General features: G+C 48.7%; 1 protein-coding gene across 1 annotated transcript in view; it reads right to left on the bottom strand.

Annotated features, from left to right (window-relative positions):
- The window catches only part of LOC119096480 (neuroligin-2-like), a 65204-nt gene that overhangs the window by 14258 nt on the left and 24244 nt on the right, over window positions 1–26702 (bottom strand). Inside the window, 1 exon segment of the mRNA XM_037219396.1 lies at window positions 507–656. Within this exon segment, the coding sequence (XP_037075291.1) occupies window positions 507–656 (150 nt within the window).

Here is a 26702-nt window from a genome sequence, read left to right as displayed (position 1 = left end):
GCCCCCAATCGCTCAAAGTTGGTGTTCAGGAAGCGGTCAGGGGTGTCTGTGGGGGCGGGGAAGGGGTGCGAGGACTGATTGACTGCATCGCCGGCAGCGGGCCGACGTTGGAGTTCGGGAAGCCTTTAGAGGATATCGGTGTCAGGGCGGGCGATATGATAAACCGCCAGGCGCGGCGGCCCAAAGTTGAAGCCCTGAATCAGCCGGAAGGCGTCCGGCTCGCCTGGCAGCGTAGCGCGGATGATAGCTGTCATTGACCCCGCATACAGCGCATGAACGAGACGAGGTCGCGGCCAGTTCACAAATGCATTGCCTCGCGCTTACACGGCGTGATACACGTACCAAAAGTGTCCCGCCGGAGAAAACTCCGGAAGAGATGCTCGCAAGATACGAGGCACGAGCCGAGCATGTTTACGCAGCGCCCTGGGGCCGCCCACAATGCCACGGTTATTGGCCATTCATCGTACACAACAGGCACGCGCCGCGCACACGCTGACGCCTCTCACCAAGCGCGCCCAGCCGGTAGTTGATGGTGACGACGACCACGGCGCCGAAGCCGGCCAGCACGGAGCCGTCGAAGGCGTTGCCGGTGCCGAAGTCGAAGGCCTCGCCGTGCACGAACACCATTACCGGTCGGCGACCTCGGTCCCGCTCGCCTGCGACGGACACGGGCATTTTGTCACGGCCGAGGCTAATGCAGCGGCCACGCAACGCGGCTGTCAGCAACACGTGTCAGCGCGGTTATATAGGGGACACTCAGGTTGGCCTACACCCTCACAGAGTCTTCAGACATGAGAATGTCCTTCGGTCACATTCGTGATCAGGATAGCAGGATACTTCCCGCCTGGTTTCCTGTACAGTGCAGCGGGCCGTCTGAGCATACAAAGCATGCAAAGCACGTTACGTGCAGTGGTGCAGGAGGCGGCGGGGCGGGGGAGGTCACAGGGGACGTACCTCCCCCCCCCCCCCCGTTTGGTCTCGAGGGGCCCGATGGGCACTCAAATTAGCAGCCGTTAACGTGATTATGGTACGCGTGCTTCAATGCTGATCACAGTGAAACGATTGACTTACGTTGTATCCAGTACCTACAGCCTCCCATGTTTATAGTCTCAAAAGTAACACAATTTATTGTTTTCGAAAACCGGCGTTCAAAACACAGTAAATGGAAAACCCCACATTTCCAATAGTATAATGACTTACGTCGAAAAGCTCTTTTAATTGGGCTTCTTGCATGGGCCCCCCAAGGTGACGGCTTCGTTCAAGTATGCTTTGGTATGATGAACATGGTGTCAACAATCACGTCTGTTATCCGCTTTCTCGTCTCACAGCGCGAAACACGTGCTCTGGTATTTTATTCGACCACTTTTTGTTGCGCCCATGGGAAGCACACTAGGCTGCATCACAACAGAGCTAAAAAGAATCATCACAAAGAAGTACGCATACACACAGGTGTATTTCATAGCTGTTATTTTTTGGTCGCAAACATAGAAGTGCTTGACGTGCATCGAATGACGCTAAAGACTAAGTCTCGCGTGATCCTCGGATTGCTGCAATTGTTACTAATCCCGATTATCATTGAAACAACTGGATTTCCCTACTTACGGCCAAGGCGACGTCCGGATTCACTGGAATTTAAACAGCCCAGAATGCAACTCGCGCAAGTAACGTCGCAGGCAGCCCAACAACGGTTCATTTCATGCATTCGCTAATTCTAATCTATATAATTCATTCAGCTGAATCGAACGGACCCCCGTGCGTGGCACTGACGATGTAGCTGCCACGAATGGAGCACCGGGAAGCTGTGCGGACGAGACCCGACATACGGAAGCAGACCGATGCTTGTACCGATCTGGGGCACCAAGATGATTTATTGCCCCAGATGTTCCCTGCATATTAAACCATTGAGACAATAGAAATGACACTTCCGCTCGACGAACGAAAAAATAGCGGAACACAGCTGCATTCTGGCAACGACAAAAATCCAACCACTTGGCCGAAATCCTAAGTTCTAGCTCGGCTGCATACTTGAGCATTCCCTCGCATTCTGACGCAATATCCCAGACTAAGAACCACAATAAATCTTACGACAGAATAGCAGAATTCGGTCATATCGCAAGGCTGAGTAAAAAGCAGCCGTGTTAAGCCGGCTCTGACCCACCTAACGGTTGTAAACATGCATGGAATGTGAACAGTCCTTTGGCATTTGCATACTGGTCTCCTATACTATTGAAAACAAAACGTTCGAGTTCTATGTTCCGACGTTCCATCTCACAACTTCTGCCGGGTGGACGCTACTCGTGGATGGCAAGAGTTGCAGCGATGATGTTATAAAACCACATCAAACACATGCGAACTTAAGCCTTTGTACAGCTGAGAGCACGTTTGACTTCCGAGCCGTCCCCGAGCGGTGCGAGGTAGGATTGTCACCATCTTTGTGGTAGTAGCACGTGCGTTGGTACACTCAGATTTTTAAGTGCTGAAATTTTCAGAAAATGTTTACCCCTTTGTCCACACATTTCTTTCCTCAGCGCGTCACTTGCCCATCAAAGCAGGAAATGTTATGAAAAATGTGGGGCGTAAGGCATACGGAGGAGGGCTTCAATGGAGATCCAAAAGGTCTTGCTCGTGGCGGTGTAAAGAATATTTAAGGTCCATATGTTTACTGAAATCATCATGAATATTCGGATATACAAGAAAATTACAATTGATAAACCACCATTCGCGCCTACAAGTGACAATGGCCACTATGCGAATCCGCCCCTAAATAAGCGGATGCTTGGTCTGTAACATGGGGCCGGGGAGATCACCGACGCTCGGTGCGCTGATATGTGCGCTATGGACGCTCGGTGCGCTGATATAAAAGATGTCCGCATGAACAGTCCTTGAATCACAAATGCCGCTCATCACAAAGTACACAAGCTTCTTGCGAATCAGTACTTGTTTTTTACAATGCTTAGCAACTGTACTGGGTATGAAGGTAACAAACTGACTGCAAAATCTTTGAAGGGCACGACAATCAGCCTTATCGGATACGACATATCATCATCGCATTTTACGTGCAACATGCTCCTTTCCTTGGAGATGGAGATCTAGTGCGTGATACGGTGTCAACGTTTCCCACGTGGTTGTTTATTGACGGAAGGGGGTGGGGGTTGTAAATCTGCTTCCTTGTCGAATGCTCTCCACGCTAACAAAACGGATTGAAATGTCAGTCGAAAATTGTATTCGCTATCTATTGATTAATGTCGATGCCCTGTGTCAAAAGAATAATTATGAGATCATAACAGATAAAGCGTGAGAGCCGTTAGAGTGACTCTATGTTCGTCTATTTTGAACAAAAGCGCCCAGTTGTAGACAAATTGACAAGAAACCGAATGAAAGAGGATACTTGATATCTTTAAGCGAGAAACGAAAGCCAATCAGTGTGTCATTTGTGTATCTTGTTACGTTGCTTCAACATCGCACGTTTAAATATTGTCATGTCAAATAACAAAAATACTTATATAAAGCGCGCCCACGTTGTTTGGACTCACACTCAAAATTATGAAAACAGAAACAAGGTACTCAAGATACGACTACGAAAAATGTCCGTACCAGGTCTTAAGCACCTATCTGTAACAGTGACTGAGATATGATCGAAATGCGTTACAGCGCAGGTTTGGCGCGCCCGTCTGAGCCCGGACCCGCGGTGGCGGGCGGCGGGGGTTTGGTCTCCCGTGGTGTCACTGTGACGGGTCGTGGAAACCGCTCAGTTTGTCGTATGGTCTAAGACTGCTCATCGTGGCACATTGCCGTTTGAATTTTTGGATTCGGCCCAGCCGTTCTCCAAATAAGCGGGGATCAAATTTGCCCGCACCTGTCCATCGCGCACCGTTGAGGGACCTGGGCGGTGCCGGGCTGTGGGGAGTGTTCCGCATTTGTATGGGGCTTGGAACTGAAATAGCCATCTTAAAGATCATTCGGTGCAGTTCACAGCCCTTCTCTTCTTTACACGCCCGCGAAGATGTGTAGACTATTTCAGGGAGACTGTTTGAAGGCCACCTACGCATCCATGATGGCATAATAATGCTATTCAGGTCATGCCATTCCATTAGCCATGCGGCCATCAAGGCCATGAAAAATGGAGTTGTCGAGTCATTCTTATCTGGCGCTCGTGATCACGATTTCCAGATATAACGGCCGCCAATTGGCTCTCAATCAATATTGTGCAATGTCGATGACGCAATCAAACAATGACGCATTGAGGAGCATATTTACTAACCACAGAAGTTGTGCTGTCTGGAGGAGCCTTTTCATTTGAAAGCATACCAATAGTTATAAGTCAGCTTATTTCAACATATCTGATGCCTGCTTCAGTATCTTCCAATGAGGGACATTCCTTTAAGTTGAATGAGTCTTTTTAGCAACGTGGTTTACGTTTAACGTATTACATGTTCAAAGCATGCGCTGCTCAAATGAGGCGAGGCCGGTAAGCTCAAGGTCTTATGGCAGAGGAAGTCCGCCTGGTAGATTTTAAGAAAAAGCATGGCTCAGCGCTGCGCCGGACGCGGACGCGAGGCGGTGAGAGCCGCCGAAGCGACACACCAGTGAGGAGGGTGAACACTCAACACGCTGAGGCAGGCCAGGCGATGCTGCTGCGGGATGCAGAGTGGTGGCGGCTTCAGGGGGTTGAGCACCCGGGGAGGAGCCGCCCGCAGAGCTGCAGGCCGACGGCGAGAGGGGGTGCCTCCAGCGAGCTGCGCCGGTGCAGTGGGAGGGGGAGGCGGAGATGCAGGCTTTCACACGTGCTGCTCTTTCTCCCTCTGCCGCCCTGCCTCCTTTATCTGCCTCTTATCCATTACCATCCATCTTCAGGGCGTGGGACCCACTTTGTGTCTCAGCACACTTAGCGCCGATAGCAACATCTCAGCGTTATGCACGAATCAACACGAACAAAGACGAAACTTAAACAACATCTTATAACGCAATCAAACTAAGCCCGTGCCAAACCGCGATGCTTGGGCAGCCTTACACGGACTGCATCAGCTGGAAAGGCGTGCAGGTGCATACTTGAGCAGTTCTTCATGCTGTCGGCATCCGCATGGCCCGGTGACTGGCAGTGAATCCAGGCGACCTAATTACATGGATTACGTCTAGTAAGAAAAGCGGCTTACACCGGGCCTGGGGCAAAAGTCGTCTTAAACTCAAGCGATGTGCCTGAAAAGGCTGCAACGGAAATATCACATTGCCCTTTTACATATAATGTACTGCAATTACCTGACGCCAAAAAAAACAGTTAATGATCGGTGACGATAATATTGATCAACAAATTATAAAATTAATTATGTCGAGAAGTCCATGAACGGAACCACGGTCACCGACTTGTGTTTAGCAGTAGGAGAGTGTGGGGGGGGGGGGGGGGGGGGGGGAGGGAGGGGGTTGGCAAGGGCCCGATAGCCATTCCCACCCTACGTATGTGCTTCTGAACGAATTTAGGCCCCTTCTTGGTCCAATGGTAATCATCCTGTTGTATTTTGTCATAATTTACCGAATAGTCCACTATTTCAAGAGCGCGCTGTTGTCATCTAGTCAATGCCAGTCATCAAAGTTATCGCCAGTCGTTGCCATCAATGCTGACTAAGGTAAGTTTATCAAAACTTTACCCACTTTCATAAGACAATGACTAACAAGAGCTTAAGAGATAGATAAAAAGAGCAAGTGAGGTTAGCTATTTGTAAAATTTAAATGTTTTTAATTCTTTTTTTATTCAAGCCACAATATTGGGATGGGGCAAGTCAACACCGGGAAGGCCGGGGCTAACACAATATAATGCTAATCGGCACACTTGAATGCCATCATGGCTCACATTGAACGGATTAACAAAAGTTGCCTTAGCAAGCAACGACAAATTTGGTTTCACTGGTTATCATGTCACATACTCTTTGCATGTTCTTAAGAGGAAGGATGGCTGCCCTTCAAGTTGTCCGAGCCGAGATAACCCAGTAATTTCTGTCATTGAAAAATATTTAGACAAGTTAGAAATGTGTTTTCGCCAAAGAGAAAAATGTCTTTCGGCATTTTAAAATGAACAGCCTTGCGGTAAAGGCTAGAAGCAGTATGCCAGTCGTCGATAGAAACGAACGCGCCTCGAGCTGGTTTTGTTCCGAGTCTCACGTGTCTCCACGCTCAATCAGCGTGTTAAAAGTATTTGGCAGCACCACACTGCTTCGGAACTATCGGCCGCCCTCATGGGCAATTGGCAGCTCCAGGACCGAGCTGGCAACTCTCGCGGCCGGCCCAATCGATGGCTCCCTATCAGTGCGACGGCCGACACGAAAATGGCGTTGACGGTCCGTGAAGATGTCCTGCACCCGGCCCGCGCCGTCCGCGCGCCGGAAATGTACCTCAGTCGGCGGACGGGGGTGGGGGGTGACGTTTCACTGGCCAGCTCCAGCGGCTGTCGCTCAGCTCCTGTCGAGCGAAGAAATCGCGGCCGATCGCCGTCTCGGCCGTTGCCAGCGTCGATGCCCACAATCTGGACGGCGCTGGGGCCGCGCGCGGCAGGAGGTCGGCGGCGGAAACAGCGTGATTGCTGGGAGCGTAGTGGCCGAACAGCGCAGCGACTGAACACGTGGTGATTTATTCCTGTTTGAATTGCTTTTTAAGCATATGTGCGTGCCGGGCCGAAAATCCGTAAAATGGGGTTGTTAGCGCGTGCTATGCAGATTACTTATCACTCCAGTTTTCTTTTCGGGGGAGGGGGTGGGGCAGCCCGTAGCTAAACTTCTGATGCTTGCGGCTCGAGAACCGTTTGAGAAAAGTCCAGAAATGTCGCACTTTCCCTAAGCATCCTGGTCACCTGTCCCAGCAGTTTAAGCCACCTGTTGATGGTGTCTCCAAATGGACACCGGGACCGTTTAACTATCTTAGTGCTATCCTCGTCACCTGTCCCTGCAGTTTAAGCCACCTGTTGATGGTGTCTCCAAATGGACACCGGGACCGTTTAACTATCTTAGTGCTATCCTCGTCACCTGTCCCTGCAGTTTAAGCCACCTGTTGATGGTGTCTCCAAATGGACACCGGGACCGTTTAACTATCTTAGTGCTTCCGTAAGGCGACTGTCAAAGCGAATCGAAGCTCACGCCAGACACGCAGCAAGAAGCAGACTTTTTGTCGGCTCTGTCTCATCCAGACTGAGAGACGTTGGAAAACGAGCAACGCCTAGGAGGGGCTTGCGAAAAAGGAATAATGTGATTTATCTTCAGCTCCATTCCCTGTCACTGTTCGGCTGCAGCACGGGTACACTTTTTGTAAACCAGCGGAACAAGTGAGCCAACCCAATTCCCGAAGATGATCCCAAAGATCTACTTGACACAGACGTTCAACACGTTAAGGTGACTGGCTGCAGAATAAGAGGGAAGGAGGCACGATAGTTGGAGAGGACCGGAGGGCTGGGGAGTGCAGCCGTCAGTTTGACTGCATTAGGAAATGGTGGAACCCAACTCTGTACCGTGCCCGCACTGCCGGTGCGTTTTGGTAGTTTTCGCTTTCTGGTTTGCGCATGCTGTACCACCAGACGATGTTTCATATTCAGCGTTGCCGACGCCTTGCCGCGGGCAAGACCGGTCGCGGACTTTTTTTGTGTCGAAGCCGTCATTTGTGACAGTGCACCATCTGTGAATAGCAGATACTGCTGCAGCTTTCTTAAGCCGAGCATAGCATTAGCTTCCCAGCAGCTGATAACCTAGCCCTACTTTGTTCTCATGCTTGCTAAGCCGCTTATCCAGTTGCCGTTAACAGCAGAGATGAAGCTTAATGGACGCGGCTGTTCTGCGTGCAATAATGCCTCAGTCATGCCCCGCCGATGCCGATGTTCTCAGTCGTCTCCAATAGCCATGACCAATATGTAAGGTAGTAATAAGAGGACCAATACCGATGTTCTCAGTCGTCTCCAATAGCCATGACCAGTATGTAAGGTAGTAATAAGAGGACCAATACCGACGTTCTCAGTCGTCTCCAACAGCCATGACCAATATGTAAGGTAGTAATAAGAGGACCAATGCCGATGTTCTCAGTCGTCTCTGCTGCTAGTAATATGCTGCTGCTGCAGTCGTCTCTGCTGCTGTAAGGTAGTAATAAGAGGACCAATACCGATGTTCTCAGTCGTCTCTGCTGCTCCGCTTGATGTTTTCAGTCGTCTCTGCTGCTCCGCTTGATGTTCTCAGTCGTCTCTGCTGCTCCGCTTGACGTTCTCAGTCGTCTCTGCTGCTCCGCTTGATGTTCTCAGTCGTCTCTGCTGCTCCGCTTGATGTTCCCACACGTGACGAGATGTGTTCGCTGTTTTTTTTTCGAGGACAGGCCACATCTCATGCTTTCCCGCAGAGAAGTCCAAATTACACAATATTTTTAGCCGAGGGTTGGGGGAGGGGCGTTGTCACTTTGACGTCCCTTAGATATTCTCCAATTAAGGATACAAATTCGTCCAGCCACTGTGCAAAGGTCCATTCGCAGCCTAATTGCGCATGCCTGCTGTTGGAACCGATTCTCTCTCCACCCGGTGACGAGTGAGGTTGGTCCCGACTAGAGCTGCCGCCTCTGAGCCCGCAGGTCCGCAACGCGCCGGCTTGAAAAGATCGCAGGGCTTTTATCGCGTATGGCTGTGTAAACACACCATGGACTGCACTCCGCGGGGACATCTGATGGACGCAACTACACGGAACATGCTCAAACAGCAAACTCGACCCAAGGTCCGATAATATTGAAAGTGTGGCCTTGCCGCGCAGTTTCAACACACGTCTGTGAAATCCATAACAGCATATGGATCCCGTCTTCTGCAGCTCGGTCGCTATCCCGGCATCATGCAACATTATTTATCAGTGCTTCCTGTGGTACACATACACTGATTTGGTATGAAGCAAGGAGGATAACTACCTGAAAACACCAATTACCAAACCATCCTGGCGCTCCCAGCAAAAATTCAAAATAACCGCACCGAAGGACAAAATCAGCGCGTTGAGGTCAGCAGAGGATGGCTTATATCGTCAGCTGTTCAAGGACCTAGAATGCATGTCTAAAGAGTGCCTTTACGTGGCGCAAGGACGAGCTCGTATTTGCTAGTCACGTTTGAATGGATCATCAGCTGCCCATGGGCGAGACATGAAGCCATTTATGGCTTACTCGACACTGAATGATATGCTTACCTTCTGCGTCGTTCGTTTATTTGCTATGTGGCATGAAGATGTTGAGGCTCTTAAGCATTCTGTGCCCACCTGTACTGAAAGAATTTGGAGCCTAAATCCAGCATCAGAATAGAAGTTTCATAGTTAAACTTCGTCCTTACTGACCGCAGACAAGCGTAATCAGCCAGCATTCTGGTAGCTACTGCTATGAGATTGGGAAGGTTGTTATTTTGATGCGTGCCGGCCGTAGACAATGTGCTTGATGTTCTTTCCATGGCATGAAAAATACCTGCTTACTATCTTTGGGCTTTGAATGGTCAATGTTTGCATACAAAAGGCACGCCTACGTGTGTATACTGACCAAAAGTCATAATATGAACCGTACTAAATGTAAATCAGTATTGGGGTTTCATTCTGATGCTAGTTGCAATCATTTTTTCTTTTCTTTCATGGTATCGACTGTTGGCTCATTTTGACGATTTTTCTAACGGAACTAGATTATTGTGTTCTGAAGAAAGAGATTGTTGTACCTGAGGCCCAGGGCATTTCTTGCGCTGGTTTTTCAGCAGCCTTCAAAGTGGGCTACCGCTACAGATCTTTACATGAGTAAGAGCAACAACTTCACTCAGTGTTAATTTATAAAAAGACAGGTGAAAGGATAAATGTTAGTAGATTTAAGCTGGTGATCCTCACGTTTTCATGGTTAAGCGTCTGAAACTGGAATGAATAATGTTTCTTGATGCTGATCCTTGATCCATTCCAAAAATCAACTGAAGGGATGAATATGTTTGCAGGTTTCTTACAGCTTCTTTTTTAGCACTGACGATATCATGGGGTTGAGTATATGTACCTGGAATAAAAACACGGTTGGCGGGCCCATGTGGGCCTTTTGAGGAAAGCTGCGTCGCGAGGCTGGTGAGATTTTTAAATTCGGTTGCAGGGCGGGTGTGGGTAGACAAAAGTTCAAAAATAGCAGCTCTAGCACCAACTCCGTTTTTGAGTAAAACAACATAGTTTTGAGTCGAATCAGATTCCGACTCAGTGAGATGTATCTTGATCCTGCTATTAATTTCCATTGAGTCGACTCCTGTGTCTAGAGTATCAAGAGTAGCGAGGGCAGTGGGGAAGATCATATCCTATGCTCTATTTGTGAGTTCGAGTGGACGTGTAAGTAATTGTTTGATAGAGTATAGATTGCTTTTCACATTTCGACTTGAACCAACCCACCACTGATCACATCACCTGAGCCGACCCACCACTGATCACATCACCTGAGTCGGACCACCACTGATCACATCACCTGAGCCGACTCATCCCTGATCACATCACCTGAGCCGACCCACCACTGATCACTCAACCTGAGCCGACCCATGACTGATAACATCACCTGAACCGACCCACCACTGATCACATCACCTGAGCCGACCCACCACTGATCACCATCACCTGAGCCGACCCACCGATCACATCACCTGAGCCGACCCATGACTGATCCACAATCACCTGAGCCGACCACCACTGATCACAGTCACCTGAGCGACCCACCACTGATCACATCACCTGAGCCGACTCATCCCAGATCACATCACCTGAGCCGACCCACCACTGATCACATCACCTGAGCCGACCCATGACTGATCACATCACCTGAGCCGACCCACCACTGATCACATCACCTGAGCCGACCCACCACTGATCACATCACCTGAGCCGACCCTGACTGATCACATCACCTGAGCCGACCACCACTGATCACATCACCTGAGCCGGACCCAACCACTGATCACATCACCTGAGCCGACTCATCCCAGATCACATCACCTGAGCCGACCCACCACTGATCACATCACCTGAGCCGACCCACCACTGATCACATCACCTGAGCCGACCCACCACTGATCACATCACCTGAGCCGACCCACCACTGATCACATCACCTGAGCCGACCCACCAATGACCACATTACCCGAGCCTGCCAGACCGACCCTGTCCGGACTATGGCTCCAAGGCACACTTATGCATTGGCTCATGGGACATGGAAGAAAGCAATCAATGGCATCTCGATTCAAGGAAAATATGATTGACAAATTAAGAACTGTGCTGGGAGTCTTGGAGCCCAAGACTGGTGGGCAAGGAGGTCGCTCGGCGTACTGCAATGACCACACCACGGACTCGGGCTTGCCTGGGCTAACTTCCCATCCGCACCTTCTTCAGCTAAATAACCCCTCGCACCCCACTGATGCATAAATTTACATTTCATACATGCCTGTTTGTGAGTTATTGATCACCGGTTCTGTTTCAATGAGCGGGATGTTGGCCAGAGTCGGCAACAGACAAAGCTGCACTTAGATATATTACACAATGCGCTAACCGGGTGGGGGACGCGCTTTTAATGCCGCCTTAGAATTCTCTAGAACAGTTTGCATTTTTCAATCGGTTCACGAAAGTTTCCCGAACAACTCTTGTAGTGGCTTTCACTACTAATGCTGCAAGAAATTGTGAGACAAAAAGCAAAAGCGACGGAAGCTGGGATGGACATAGACACCAAAACAAGCAAAGTAGGAAAACAGGGAGAAGGAAATGGAAAAGCCGGGTCATAATGGCGCCGTGTCAGAAAAAAAACAAATAAGTATTAGAAGCCAATGTCACGAATCAAGAAAATCTTGCCCTCACAAACAATTTGCCCTCGTGTCTTGCGTACCAGATTTTTTAAAGTAACGGACCATTATCGCATGGTTATTAAGATGGGGGAAACTGTTGCTAAGGTCCGACGACAAGTGCAAACATTTAAGGCTATCCAGTGAGGGGAGGAACTAACACGGAATTCAATACAACGATCTCCTGGCGGTTGGATGTTTAAATCATTCGCGTCCCCCAGTTCCATATTTGACACTCGATATTCCGGAACACTGACAGCCAACCTACTGATACCGATGATAGCAGCCGCTTTCGAGTCAGCAGTAGCCTACTCTTGGCTTGGCTCGTTCATCGTCGCCTATCAATGCAGCCACGGTAGCGCTAACTGCAGTCGAAGGTTATCGACGAAGTGGACCGTTCGCTGCCGGTGGAGCCCTCTACGGTTCAACCCGTTTGCGTCAACACCACTGCAGATCTTGCGATCTCGCCAACATTTCGCAGACGTGCTTCTTCTAGTTATGGACTAAGCTCGACATTTCGACTCTTGAGCATTCCAGGCTTGTCTATATTGGAAACTGAATGGCCGCCACCTTTTGTTTTAACCCGCGCCAGGCCGGGTCTGAGACAACCGCATCCGGCCGAAGGCAAAGTTCACGTCCCTCTGAGCTCTCTAGCTTTCAAACATCGTGCAAAAAAAAAAACAAAGATACCAATGTGAACATATCATTAAATCTTGAAGAATGCATACCAAATGTTGATCCTAGGTTAAATGTGAGGTCACCAGGGGTCACGAAGGGAAAAAAAACGGACGTTCTGATGACTACAGTCAACACATGTGCTGACACGGCAAAGCGGACATTGAGGGCTCAGACGTAAGCGTTGAGGTTGTGGGGAACTTATCCCGGACATGTTTGCTCCTTCACAAGGCTTAGGTCAGGTCATGCCACCGTTCAAATTTAATCTACCGATAGCTTACAGGAACAGCATTTCTTCACAGGGTGATTCTGACTTAATTTATCGCATTAGGTGCAGCTATGCGGCAAAGGCATCCCAGTAAAAAAAGAGTTTTAGGCTGAACTAGATGCCAACTGAGGTCAACTTGGTTAAATTCATGAACCATTCAAGCGAATCATTAAAGTACCAGCTGAGTTTAGGTGGCCAACGCATTGCTTTTCTGTGGTCAGTGGTGCATTGTGCTTTTACAGGTACTCAGGACCACGCAGCTCTTTTATATATGATACATGATCCTTCGACGCTTGGCAACGTATTTGTAGCGAACAGAGAAGAGGCGCGTCGGTACATAACGTTGTGCGTCATTAGCTTAACAAACACGATACACGTAGAGGTGGCTAGACGCGTCGCGCTCGTTCTAGCCTCTTCGCTACTGATAACAGAGATTATTGACCAATGACGACCTCATATGACCTCGCATATTCTTGTGATCTCATTATGCATTAGAATGATATCACAACCTGTTTCCGGTAGAATATTCGAATTCTGTGCCCACCATTACCTGACGAAATTGCCTATTTTGAGATCAGCATGTGTTTTAAAAAAGACACCCGCAGAGGTAGGTGATGACCTAGGCCAATCTCATGCGCTCTGTGGCCGCATGATGGTTACACATGTGCGTTGGTGCTCTTTTCCTCCTATACAAACGCCACAACTGCACAAAAAGGAGTACAGATTTGTGTTATTTACGAACAAGTATCAAAAACTGACCTCACCTGAGATCACTTACCCAGCGTTTTTAGAAAAAAATATTAAATTAGCCGACCGTAGGTGCTACCTTTTTCTATCATTAGAGCTAGTTTGAGTAGTGGGAAAAAATGCACACAAACGTTATGCGTGGTCAAAATTTTTAGAAATGGTCATACTTCACCTTATCCAGGTCACTGACCTTGGCAGGTCATAGCTTCAAATTTGCAGTAAGAAATGGCCATCCGTCACCTTATCCAGATCACTGACCTCGGCAGGTCATAGCTTCAAATTTGCATTAAGGATGCCAGATTGATAGATAAACATAGATAGATAGATAACAGATTTGTCCGTCCCGGTAGCTCAGTTGGCTAGAGTGCCCTGCCTTCCGAAACACCCACCCGTGGCGGGGTGGGTTCGAGTCGCTTTAGGGCGCTCGCTATTTGCCCTTGACAGGTATGGCCTGCGGCCGGTGGCAGCGGTCGCGCTATAGGTCAGTTGACGTCAGAGGGCAGGACGGACCGTGCCGAGCCATTGCGGCACGTTCAAGCTTTCGCCACCAAATTCTGCCGTTGACATGGAATTGCGCGAATCGGATGGGAGGGTGTCAGGGCTCACACAACAAGCACCTGCTTACCGTGAGCTGTGATCCCGGAAATCCATCCATTCAAAGGGTTCGGATCAATCTTTATAAAAAACAGGACTGGAAATTAGTATTGCTGAGAGCGTTCGTCTTTGAGCTGTGGTCGAAAAACCGCAGCTAGAAGTTAAACTTTCCTCTCCCCTCTGTTCGGGCAGGGAAAATGTAAGACTGGCCGAATTTGGACACAAAACTGGTCATTTGGTACGGTCTTCAACGGTTTCAACAATAGTCTGGCCTTCGGAGGATTGTTCTTTCATAGCACGCGGTGAAAGAACCTTTAATTTGTAGCTAAGATGTGCGTATGATGACATAAATTGGAAGCAGCAAGTTCATGTGCACGTTGATTATGGTTAAGTGGGTACAACCGATGTAGAGGTAGACAGTGAACACGGGTGATATAGAGGTGGACAGCCACATGGCGAACGTACGCTTACAGAAAATCTCTTGCATCTCAATCTCTATGGTAATTAGTGCACAAACACACACACCATACGTCATGCTCATATGAAGCACAAGTTTACTCAATGGCCATCAGGCAATCAGCTGCAACAAATATAGATAAGCGAGTTTCAGCACACAAGCTTTTTAATACAATGGATAATTAACGACAAGGGAATACTCTCGCCAAGTTCTGACAACGATCACAAACATTCAACGTTTTCTAGCGTGAGGAGCCATCAAAACTTAACGAACGTATGGATGCGTAAGTGTTACATGGGGAGGCAAACGATGATCTGAAAATGTAAGCTGGTACGTTGGGGGTAGGGAAATAATTGCTTCACAAGCCAAACTTTTGAATCAATAAGATCGTGGCTGGCGCCGCAAGGTGTGCAAAGCACAACGGCTTCGTTGGCATTGCTCACTTCGGCATGGGAATGGTGCTTCTCCGATTCAGACGACAAATTAAGCCTTCCCGAATTATTCTCTAAAATCCGATTTTCCACCTGAACGGCGTTGGAAATGAGACCCGGAAGTTAACAACTCATCTCCTACCCCTTGGATGTTTACAACATTTGCGTCTCCCAGTTTCATGTTTGTGCCATTCGGTACTGCGACACACTGAGGCAACCTAAGGATACGGATGACATCAGCCGCTTTCGAGTCAGCAGTACCCTACAATTGGCACGGCTCGTCCATCGCCGCCTATCGATGCAGCCATGATAAAGCTAAATGCAATCGAAGGTTATCGACGAAGTGGACCGTTTGCTGCCGGTGGAAGCCCTCTACGATTCAACCTTTTGCGTCAAATACCCCTGCAGATCTCGCGATGGCCAATTTTTTTTCGCAGATGTGCTCGCTCCAGTTATGAAGTAAGCTCGACATTTGGACTTCTGAGCTTTCCAGGTTTGTCGATGTTGGAAACTGGATGGTCATTACGTTGCATACTTTAGCGTAAGACTGCCTGCATCTGGACACGAAATTGAAGTTATTAGGCGCGGTCCTTAACGATTGCATTCAATGGGATGGCCCTACGGCTGCTGACTTTTGTGACGCATGGTACAAGAGCCTTTAATCTGAAGCATAATAGATGTAGGCATAACGACGCAAATTGGAAGCAACGAGTTCATGTGCTCGTTGGATATGGTTAGCGAGCACAAACACTGTGGACGAAGAGAGCCACATGGCGAAGTTGCACTCTACAGAGCATCTCCAGCACACGGTTGTATAGTAACTAACGCATGAACACGTAGACCACACAACATGAGGATATTGAAGCACGTGTTTAACCAATGACCATCAGGCAATCAGCTTCAGCAAACATAGATGGGAGAGTTTAAAGGGAATGTTTCACATTCATATAGGGTTTTGAGCTGAAAGAGCCATTTTGAAGACTTTTCGGTGCTGTTCACAATCCTCCCCTTCTCAAGACCTAAGCCTCCCTAGTTTCTGAGCTGCACGCCCGAAAAAAAATTTGGCAGGGTTTATCGGGGAGAATGTTTCAAAGCAGCCTAGGTATTCATGACGTCATAATAACATCATTCAAATCCTGCCATTCCGTGGGCCATGTGGTGAGGCCCAGAAAAATGTAATTGTCGAGGCGTTGATATTTGGCGTTCGTAAGCACGATTTCCAGATATAACGGCCGTCAATTGGTTCTCAGTCGATGTAGTGCGGGGTACAACAACGTAATCAAACAATGACATATCTTGGAGCATATTTGCTCAACAGAGAACTTGCATTATCTAGAGAAGAACGTTCTGCACAATAGTATATCAACATTTATAAGTAAGCTTTTTTCATCATAACTAAAGCTTACATCAACATCTTTAAATATGAAACATTCTCTTCAATTCATTTGCTTGACTTTTCACTTGACTTATAACAGGATAAGTCTGAAGTTCCTGGTTTGGGTACTGCAAGCGGCTTCGGGATGCTTCACCGCGCGCGAAGGCCACGACCTTGCCGCCGGTAGCGCTGCAGGGACCTCGATACTGCTCTGGTAGTGCCACAGGGGCTACGACATTGCTCTGGTAGCGCCACAGGGGCTACGACATTGTTTTAGTAGCGCCGCACAGGTCACGACGTTGCAAACGGTAGCGCCACAGAGGCCACGATATTGCCGGTAACGCCACCAAGGTCATAAAATTGTCTCTGGTAGCGCCGCAGAGGCCACGACATTGCCGCCGGTAGCGCCGTAGAGGCCACGATATTGCCGCCGGTAGCGCCACCAAGGCCACAAAATTGCCGCCGGTAGCGCCGCAGAGGCCACAAAATTGCCGCCGATAGCGCCTCAGAGGCAATGACATTGCCGCCGGTAGCGCCGCAGAGGCCACGATACTGCCGCCGGTAGCGCCTCAGAGGCAATGACATTGCCGCCGGTAGCGCCTCAGAGGCAATGACATTGCCGCCGGTAGCGCCGCAGAGGCCACGATACTGCCGCCGGTAGCGCCTCAGAGGCAATGACATTGCCGCCGGTAGCGCCGCAGAGGCCACGATATTGCCGCCGGTAGCGCCACCAAGGCCACGACATTGCCGCCGGTAGCGCCGCAGAGGCCACGATACTGCCGCCGGTAGCGCCACTACCAACGGCGTAAAGTCAATTCGTGTCTCAATAATCTGAAGTAGATCTCAGTTAAGATTCATAACCTGTAAGCTATGTGTGTGAAGCTGTGAGCTGTGAGCTAACATTCACCGATCACTCGGACGCCTTGCCTGTACATTCACGATCGAATCGATATTTTGTTAAATCGAAAAATAGAAGGTGCACTCACGATCAAATGCGCGTTATTTGGTTTTGGTTCTCGCTGACTTGTCTGTGCCAAGAGTCGGTGCCGTTGACGTTGGTATAGCACCGCTTCCAATCCATATGAATTGATTCACATCTCAGTAAGGCGCCGTGTGCCCTCATAAATATTTGTACTTTTTCAGTGTTTGCGTCAACTACCATTCCCTCGCGTGTGGGGACGCTACACTCAGATCATCGTTGTTCGAGCTGTGCGACATGTTTTTCAGGGCTTGGTCTTTTCAGAAATGGTTTTCCTGCATGTACAAAAAGTGTCTACCAGCTGAATCCCAAAACAGGCCCCTTCTCGTGAGGGTTTGTTTCCGTTATCGGTGTCGAACGACCGAAAATACATTTCGTGGACCGTTCCGAAAGTTGAGCCCATCGTATATGCAAATTTTACAGCACCCCTACAGGCGTCCGTGCTGTGCGAGCAAAGAAATGCAGACAGGCAGACAGACAGGCTGAAACACGCTCGTAAATTAGTAAACTAAATGACATATTATGCTGGAGATAATCCACCCTCATTATGCACGTCGGGAACGCCTGTTTGCTTGGAGCGTACACAGCATTGGGAAACCACACGACAAAGAGACGAGCGGCAATAGACCACACTACCACAAAACTAACTTAAAAGAATTAGTTTTACCAATAGCAAAAAGCAAACGTAAACCTTGAGATGTTACAATAGCTGCATACTCGTATTCCATAATCGTTCTCCCTGTTCCGGGACTAAACAAACAACTATCATGATTGGATATGCTTTAACCACCGGTTTCCAGCAAAGGCAGCAAATCATGTCTCTCACGCAGGTCAACATGTGATACTCGTGTTACCCAGTACCTATTTGGCGATACTCATGTCCAACCGCTGTCCGTGGAACAAAGGCATACCCAACACAGTTTCCTGCCCATGTGCCAATTCCATAATTCCCGTTTAGAGTGTACAGCAGTGCCTTAGGAGGCATTTAAAAGGTTGAATGAGCCCATCTTATTGCTCGCATTATTCTGACAGGTTATTTCACGTAAATTACACGCAGACGAGCGGCCAGCACCAAGCTATATTCACCAACAAGCAGAGTGGGCCTACAGCTTCCTTTAACATAGAATGTCTCTAGTATGCAGCTGAAACTGACCTGTGCGAGCTCATGCATCACAAAAATGTCACTCACATTTCAGTAGCTTTTCGACATGCTCATTTCCTTAAGCCCATGTTGCACTCACATGCATTTTATATGCGTATTTGGAACGTGAAACGCACTCCTAACCTTGGCTTTAAAGGAAATGTTTCACACTTGAAGCAAGCATCAGATATGATGAAATAAGCCTACTGTTTATTTGTTTATTTAGGACAAAAACATTCCACAGGCAAAAGCCCAATTACAAATGTTCCACGTGTGCCGTCAAACCTAAACAAATTAGATCGGAATGATTTTGCTGGATGAAATAAGTCAGCTGAAGGAAAATGCCGTAAAAATTGATTGCAGACAGCGGGTAATCGTGCGGCAAATCCATTTTTAACAGGGATGACCCTTGCAAATGGTTGGTGGAAAAGGCCGATATGCCGAGAACGCCGGACGGGTGTAGCGAGACTGAACAGTGATGTCAGGTGAGCGCAGTCAAACCTGTGATGAAATACGTTGTACAGAAATAAAATGTCAGACTGTGTGAAGCGTGCCTTGATGGATGATGTTTTGAAGAAAGTGAAAAGATGCTCATAAACCAGTGGAGGACACCGAGACTGGCTACTCGAACTCAACCATATGAGAAAGCGGTGTTGTAGTCTTTCGAATCGGGCGGGATGGGAAACGGCAGCACCGCTCCAAATAACGCTGCCGTACTCTATCAATGGTCTCACATGAAGCGCTGAAGTAGCGATAATTATTGGTAGACTTTTAAGTGGAAAAGTCTGCTCTAGACAACACAACTTCTCTCTTAAGTAAACATTGCACTCAATACTTTATTGCTTGATTACGTCACCATACCTTGCACAACATTAATTGATAGCCAATTGACGGCCATTATATCTGGAAATCGCACTCACGAACGCCGGATATGAACGATTCGACAATTATATATTTCTTGCCCTTGATCACCGCGTGACCAACGGAATGGTTGGCGCCATGTATGCCTGGATGACCTTGATATGTCACCCGAAATAGTCTGCTCATTTTCGTGGCCGGATAGCTCAGAAACTAGATGAGCTTAGGTCTGAAGAAAGCCAGGGATGTGAACTGCACCGATTGATCTTCAAAATGGCTATTTCAATTCCAAGCCAACAGAAATATGCAATACTCCCTCTGACTAACCTGTAATCTTTTACTCGGAGCGGGTCATCGGTAACTATAAGCTTAGCCGTCTGTTTCGAGCAGTCCTTAGTGTAGTATTATGTATCGTATGCTGGGACGTGGTAGCTTCTGCACATATCCTGAACATGGTTTGTTTTTCACCGGCCTAAGTTTTTAAATGTCGAGTTTTTTTCTGAATATTGCTCACTTGTAATCAGAAGCAATGACTTAAAACGTTGTGTATTTTCTTAATTGTCGCTCTAATCGGGGATGCGATCTCCTATAATTTTTCTGAAAATATCTCTCTGGCACGTGCAATAACGCTAAAATTTTATGTACGCTGTGGGGCATCCATATCAAGTCCGTTGACACCAACAACGCACCTCCAGCATTTTTGATTTTCATGAAGTGACCTTTTGGAGACACTGCACGGCGATACACGGGCGGCGAGCGGCAGCCGATGGAACCCATGACCGCGTGCGGTGGGTCCATACTGTTACGTTGACAGAGCCCCGGGTCATCAACATATCCCCAAAACACCTATAACTATACACCATCGTGTTCAAATTTAACAAAACTACCTTTATGCAGACTCCATGCTGCGACGCTGCATGGTTTCGTAATTACGACAAAAAATTGAGCCTTTGACCCAGTTGGGGGGGGGGGGAGAGTGATTGATCTACAGACATAAATATTATGACCAATCTTGAGATGGCTTTTAGAGCAATCTAGTGATTTTTCGCGAGGCTTATTTTCTTTAGCTTTGAAACTGCGGGGGGCGGGGGGGCAGACATCTCTTCAGTATGCGTCATGACAAACGGCGGATCAGAGCAACCATTATTATATCCCAAGTAGTATTTGATATTGGTAAATATGTAGCATGCACTGGGACATGCACATGCATAGGTTACCCTCATTCGAAGAACTTATAATACCAGTTGTTTTACTTATACAATATTTCCAAAAATATTGTTAACGCACCCAGGGGGGGGGGGGGCAAAACATACGCGAATGCGAACGTTGTCCCGCTTCATCTAAGTTCCAGCTTTCTGTATTATCTTCCATTACAGTGTGGCGAATGTGGGGAGCCCAAGTGAAATGTCCGTGCTGTTTTTTTGTTGTTGACAAGGTAGGATATCAAGTCTTGAAAATAGGGGAGGAAGTTAACTGAAAAAGTTTATCGCGCGTGGTACAACCAGCCTCGTGCTCGACTCGAGCTGAATCATAAATCAGCTCATGAGTCAATCGGTTTGCGGTGAGTCGTGAGCTGAGTCTGCCCAGCAAAAAAATGACAGTTTAAGTCATGACCTGAATCGCAGTCTTCGTAAATTTTATCAGCGGAATCGTGAGCCGATCTTTTTTAGTGTTGTTGTTTCAGTGAGTCATACAGTTCAAATGAAAATGATAGCATCGGGAAACACTGCAGGCCCCAGCCAAATTAAACCGGTTGTTTCGGAGTGTGAAAAGGAACAGCGTCATCATTAACTATAAAGTTTTTAAACAAAATACGCAAGTGGGTTGTTGTAATTTATAAGAAGCAAACACAGTATCACTGATCCCTACCTCAAGTGTGCCAAATATCAGCCAGAAGCCAGTGGTTATTACATAGTACAGATATACCATATTTTCAGTTATCTTATGTCAGCTAAAATTGTGTTACCTATGAAATTCAAGGGCTGGTCATATTTTTCCTGGTCAATTGCCATAACAATCACGTAATCTATCCCTGACTCCTTATTCGCTACCACTTGAGCTGCTATAAGCATGCTTTTGCTGAGACGTTTTGATATAAATATCAATAGCGGCAAGGTCGTCTTGTTACGTATGCAGATTGTGTGTCGCGTGCGACCTGCCAGGGATTCAATCAAGAACTATTTCCACGTAACACGCAACTAGCAAGTGAGAAGTTAGCTTCCAGACTTGTAGTAATGGAATGCGGGTATAGTAGCGCGCAGCACTGTAATGTCTACGCAGCGCGGAAACTTATTTTAACTTTTAACTCATGAAGTGACCTGATTAGATGAATTTAAGGTGTCCGAGCGGAAGCGACGCTCAGCGCCTACGTTAGCGCACCTCTAGCTCAGTTGTTCAATTCATTTTAGTTGCGTTCATTTGTTTGCCGACCAGGAGACGGGGGCCGAGTAAAACAGATATTTGCCCGGCCCGTTTGTAAGAAATGCGATCGTAATTTATCATGCTTCTTACTCAAGTAACTTAGTTCATAGTGTTTTGTAACTTATGTTAGCTAATCGCTATGGCATGAACTATAATCGAATGTTTAACTGGTCACATGCCATCAACACCGATGCCAATGCCATGCCAATGCACTTGGCTGACACTTGGCTGGTGTAGACTGCCAACTGCGCGGTTTATTGCAGTCTAGTCCACATAGCATGCTATATAACTAATGGGCCTAGGTTGGAGGTGCCGGGTAGAATGTGCTAGCCTAGAGCTGAGAGTTGACAGAGCTGGTTGGTAACAGGTTGCAGGAAAGGTATCGTTGAATGTTCTGCATTTGTCAGGTTTGAACTACAACCTTGCTTCTAAGCTATTCATACCTATTTTCCATACCATGACATATATATATATATATATATATATATATATATATATATATATATATATATCAATGAGTCATAGGGTTCACGAGCCATAACGCAATGAGCCGGACTGAGCCGAATCCATGATTTTGCAAGCTGTGTGGGTCGTAAGTCACATGATTCGTTGCAAGTAGTGAGTTTGGACTGAGCTAGATAAAAAAAATTGGAACAGATATGAGTCATGAACTGAATCGGATCCCAAAATCTATGAGTCGGTTCTAAGCCGGTTAAAAAATTAAGTCGCGCGCAAGTTTGGGTATAACACTCCAGCTCATGGCGGCAGTGAGGATAGCGCAGTCGCTAGCCATGGCGATGCTTGTAGTCGTCTCTGGCAGCGCCTCGGGTCAGTGGCAGATGTAGGTCATACAAAGTGGGTGAGGAAAGAGCTATTTCGATAGAGCAATGGCGTACCTGAAAATCACGGTAGCAGGCGCTCTTTCCACACATGCCGGCACCCGGCACTATCCGATTCACTTGATGCATCGTACATATCAACTGTGTAAAAGTGGACGGCCCGCTTGCCGTATCAACATACGGCAATCGGGCCATCCACTTTTCAATCCTTAAAAAAGTTCCAAATTAGTCAGATCGGAATCTAATCCACTTATTCATCTGCCAGCTGCAATCCAAAGTCTTCCGCAGATATGGCCTGTGGTTGTTTAATGATGGGAAAACATATGCGGGTCCATATGGATCTTAAGTAGCAGGCTGCTATCTGAGAACGCATGCCTCCAAAAGGAGTCGCGATTCGTTTTAGCACGAACGCATGCTTTCAAAAGGCTCGCGATTCGTTTTAACACGAACGCATGCCTTCAAAAGGCTCGCGATTTGTTTTAATATGTTTCCCAGGAAATGACCTCCAAGCTGCCACCCATCGTGGGGTGTTAAAATATTGCCACTAGTCAATTGCCAAGATGGCCAAATAATTTCAACGATCTAGCTGGAAATGTCTTGTGATAAGTCAGGATCCGGAGGTAAGATTGGGGCGCCAGCTCACACACGCACAGAGGATTAAGCGATCCCTCATCTGTTTTACTCGTGTAACAACAGCTTTGTGGCAATTGATAACCAGCGTGCGTTTGCGTCAAAACAACTCAGCGGAAATGTTTCACATTTGAAGGTATTAAAGCAAGCATCATATATGATGAAACAAGCTCACTTATAACTCTTGGTGTGCGTTTTAAGTTGAAAATACTGCTCTAGACGGCACAATTCTCCATTTAGTAAAAATGCTCCTCAATGCGCCACGGCTTGATTACGTCATGGTACCTTGCAAAACATTAGTTGAAAGCCGAGTGCAGCCATTTGCCTGGAAATCGCACTCACGAACACCAGATATGAACGCCTCGACAATCATATTTTTGTTGATCTTGATTGCCGCATGGCTTTTGGAATGGCAGGATTTGAATGACATTATGACAACGTCATGGACGCCAATCTGACTTTGCAGTACCCTTCCCGATATACCTTTCCCCATTTGCGGAGACGTGTAGCTCAGAAACTAGAGGAGGTCAGCTCTTAACATGGGCAGGAATGTGAACAGCACCGAAAGGTCTTCAAGATGGCTATTTCAGTTCAAAACCCCATATAAATGTGTAACACCCCTTTAATCACAAACTAATATTGCAGAAATGTGATGTGCATTGCAGGGAGGAAAGAGCCGGACCGCAATATTCCAGACCATAAAATTATTTCTGAAACGATGCGTGGAAAGGACCACCTCAAGATGAAGAAGATTACTGATTGGGCCCTGTCGCATCCGGCCCGAGCCAGTTTCGACAAACCTGGCCACGCACTAGTCGACCGAACTTAACCTAGGTTTACCACCGCAGCCCAAGTCCCGAGATTCGCTGTGACGTCGGCTACGATATTTTGAGATCAAATTCAATCATCCTTTGGCAGATGACATTGAGTTCATGCTACCCGGCACGCATCTCAGGCAGAAGTTCCCGTATCCTTCTGTCAATTTTGTAAAACTTTGAACACAGCTAATGGCTGGAACCGTAACATGAAGCACATAAGTTCAATAATAAATTTGAAAGAGTGGACGGAACTTGATCGCTTCTTTTCGCATTATCCAAAGTGGAAGGGCATCGGCTGAGATGGCGTTCTCGCTGAAGAGAAGGCCGATGGATAAACAAGGCTCTCCGCCCGATCATGGAATGAGGCCCCACACGAAGCAATATGGCGGCAAGATGCGCAGCTGATTCTGAATGGACGGGAGCACTTCTGCAGCGGCCGTTACGGGTGGGCTGTAGGCGGGCCAAGTCCAAGTGCCGGATCGTCGACCTGGCTTCGGGCTGTGGGAAGGCGAAGGCGGGGAGAACGCGGCTGTGTTACATCTGATTGTATACTTTCCGAAATGAAAATTGTACGCCCTTGTCCTCAAACTTTTTTTGTTGTCGGTAACGTGTTTTCAACAGCATGATTGAGGCAGGACAGTGGTTGCTGTTACCTAACGTCTCGTTTTCATGAATTTGTCTGTTCCAACCGTAATTACATGATTATCGCAACTCCCGCAGCTGCCAAGCTGCCACCTTGTTTTGAGCATCTGCTCCTAGATGTGACACAATCAGACGCAGCACAGACTTGTCTGCTCCAAACACCGTCTGGGACCGCCCCCGCCGTGTCCGGCCGGGAGCTCGATACACGAACACCGCGGCGGGTCCCGCCCGCCTCGTGGATCGGCCGTGCCCGGGGCGCTCACACGACCCGGCGCAAATACCCGGCGGCAAAGGTCGCGACTTTCGGCGCCCAACTTGGCCATAGCCGGCGTCCGGAGCGATCACGGCTGGCGATAGATTTAATTAGGCCCGGTTGGCGGAGCGGGCCGCTGATCCCGAGCGGACCCGTTTGGGCGGCTCTTCATTTGACTGCGCCACCGGCCAGCGCCGGCCAGGTCGTAACCCCGGCTCAGCGGCGCGCTGTCGACCTGGAAACCGGGTCCTAGCGCCGGGCGGAACCGGCAGATGACAGGCGGAGGCTCAGGCGGAGCCGGCAGATGACAGGGGAGGCTCAGGCGGAGCCGGCAGATGACAGGCGGAGGCTCAGGCGGAGCCGGCAGATGACAGGCGGAGGCTCAGGCGGAGCCGGCAGATGACAAGCGGAGGCCCAGGCAGAGCCGGCAGATGACAGGCGGAGGCTCAGGCGGAGCCGGCAGATGACAGGGGGAGGCTCAGGTGGAGCCGGAAGATGACAGGGGGAAGCTCAGGCGGAGCCTGCAGATGGCAGGGGGAGGCTCAGGCGAAGCCAAGAGTTGACAAGGGAGGCTCAGGCGGAGCCGGTAGATGACAGGGGGAGGCTCAGGCGGAGCCGGCAGATGACAGGGGGAGGCTCAGGCGGAGCCGGAAGACGACCGGGGGAGGCTCAGGCGGAGCCGGCATATGACAGGAAGAGGCTCAGGCGGAGCCGGCAGATGACAGCGGGACGCTCAGGCGGAGCCGGCAGATGACAGAGGGAGGCTCGGGCAGAGCCGGCAGATGACAGAGGGAGGCTCGGGCAGGGCCGGCAGATGACAGAGGGAGGCTCGGGCAGGGCCGGCAGATGGCGGGAAGAGGCTCAGGCGGAGCCGGCAGATGACAGAGGGAGGCTCGGGCAGAGCCGGCAGATGACAGGAGGCGGAGGCAGCAGGTTAGAGGAGGCAGACTCGGGGAGAGTCAGCAGATGACGGGAGGCAGAGTAGGGAGAGTCGGCAGATACTGGAGACAGAGTCGGGAGAGTCAGCAGATGACAGAATGAACGCTCGGAGACGTCTTCCGACGAGGGGTGAAAAGTCGATTACATTAGACGGTTCCAGTGACTTGCATCATTTCGCATTCATAGGCCCCGCTACGTTATTTTCATGTCGCATACCGGCCATTTGAGCGACGTTCATGAAGCAGCCGCGAATCTCAAGGATCACCACAATCACCCCTCATTGCAAGGGGACGCCGCCGTCGTCGGCGCCATACGTCCTGCCACTAGCCTCAAAAGGGCGCGACTTTAATATGAGCGCGACGGAGCTCCGCTATCTCTCCGGGAAACGCGGCCGGAAATGATCTATACCCGGGCATATCTTATGACCGAAGCAGAGAGGGCGGCGCCTGGGCCGTCCACGGCTTCATAAACTGAGCCTCGAACCCGGGCCGGGTGTTAATATCACTTTGCTGGCCTCGCGCCGTCCCCAGCTACCAGTGCCACAGGCCATATGCCGGGTATAAATTTGTAAAATTATTTCAATATCTTGCTCGTCAGTGCTCCGGAGTCGTGCTTTTCATGGCGAGACAAACTTGGGAAGATGTTTGCAGGCCGTAAACGGAGTTTTACACTCCATTTGAGGCCGTTTGGTTCGCGAAAGTCGCCATACGCTGGATAAATATGCAAATAGAAAGAAAACTGCATCCACAGCTACAGACTGGAAGGACAAATTTTGTCATGTGCTTCTGATGTCTGGAAAGTGTACGGTGCTGCAAACATC

Source organism: Pollicipes pollicipes, unplaced genomic scaffold, assembly GCF_011947565.3.
Source record: "Pollicipes pollicipes isolate AB1234 unplaced genomic scaffold, Ppol_2.1 Scaffold_4295;HRSCAF=5057_pilon_pilon_pilon, whole genome shotgun sequence".
Taxonomy (NCBI): Eukaryota; Metazoa; Arthropoda; class Thecostraca; order Pollicipedomorpha; family Pollicipedidae; genus Pollicipes; species Pollicipes pollicipes.
Note: the sequence above shows the minus strand (reverse complement) of the source record. Positions and strands in the feature narration are given on the sequence as shown.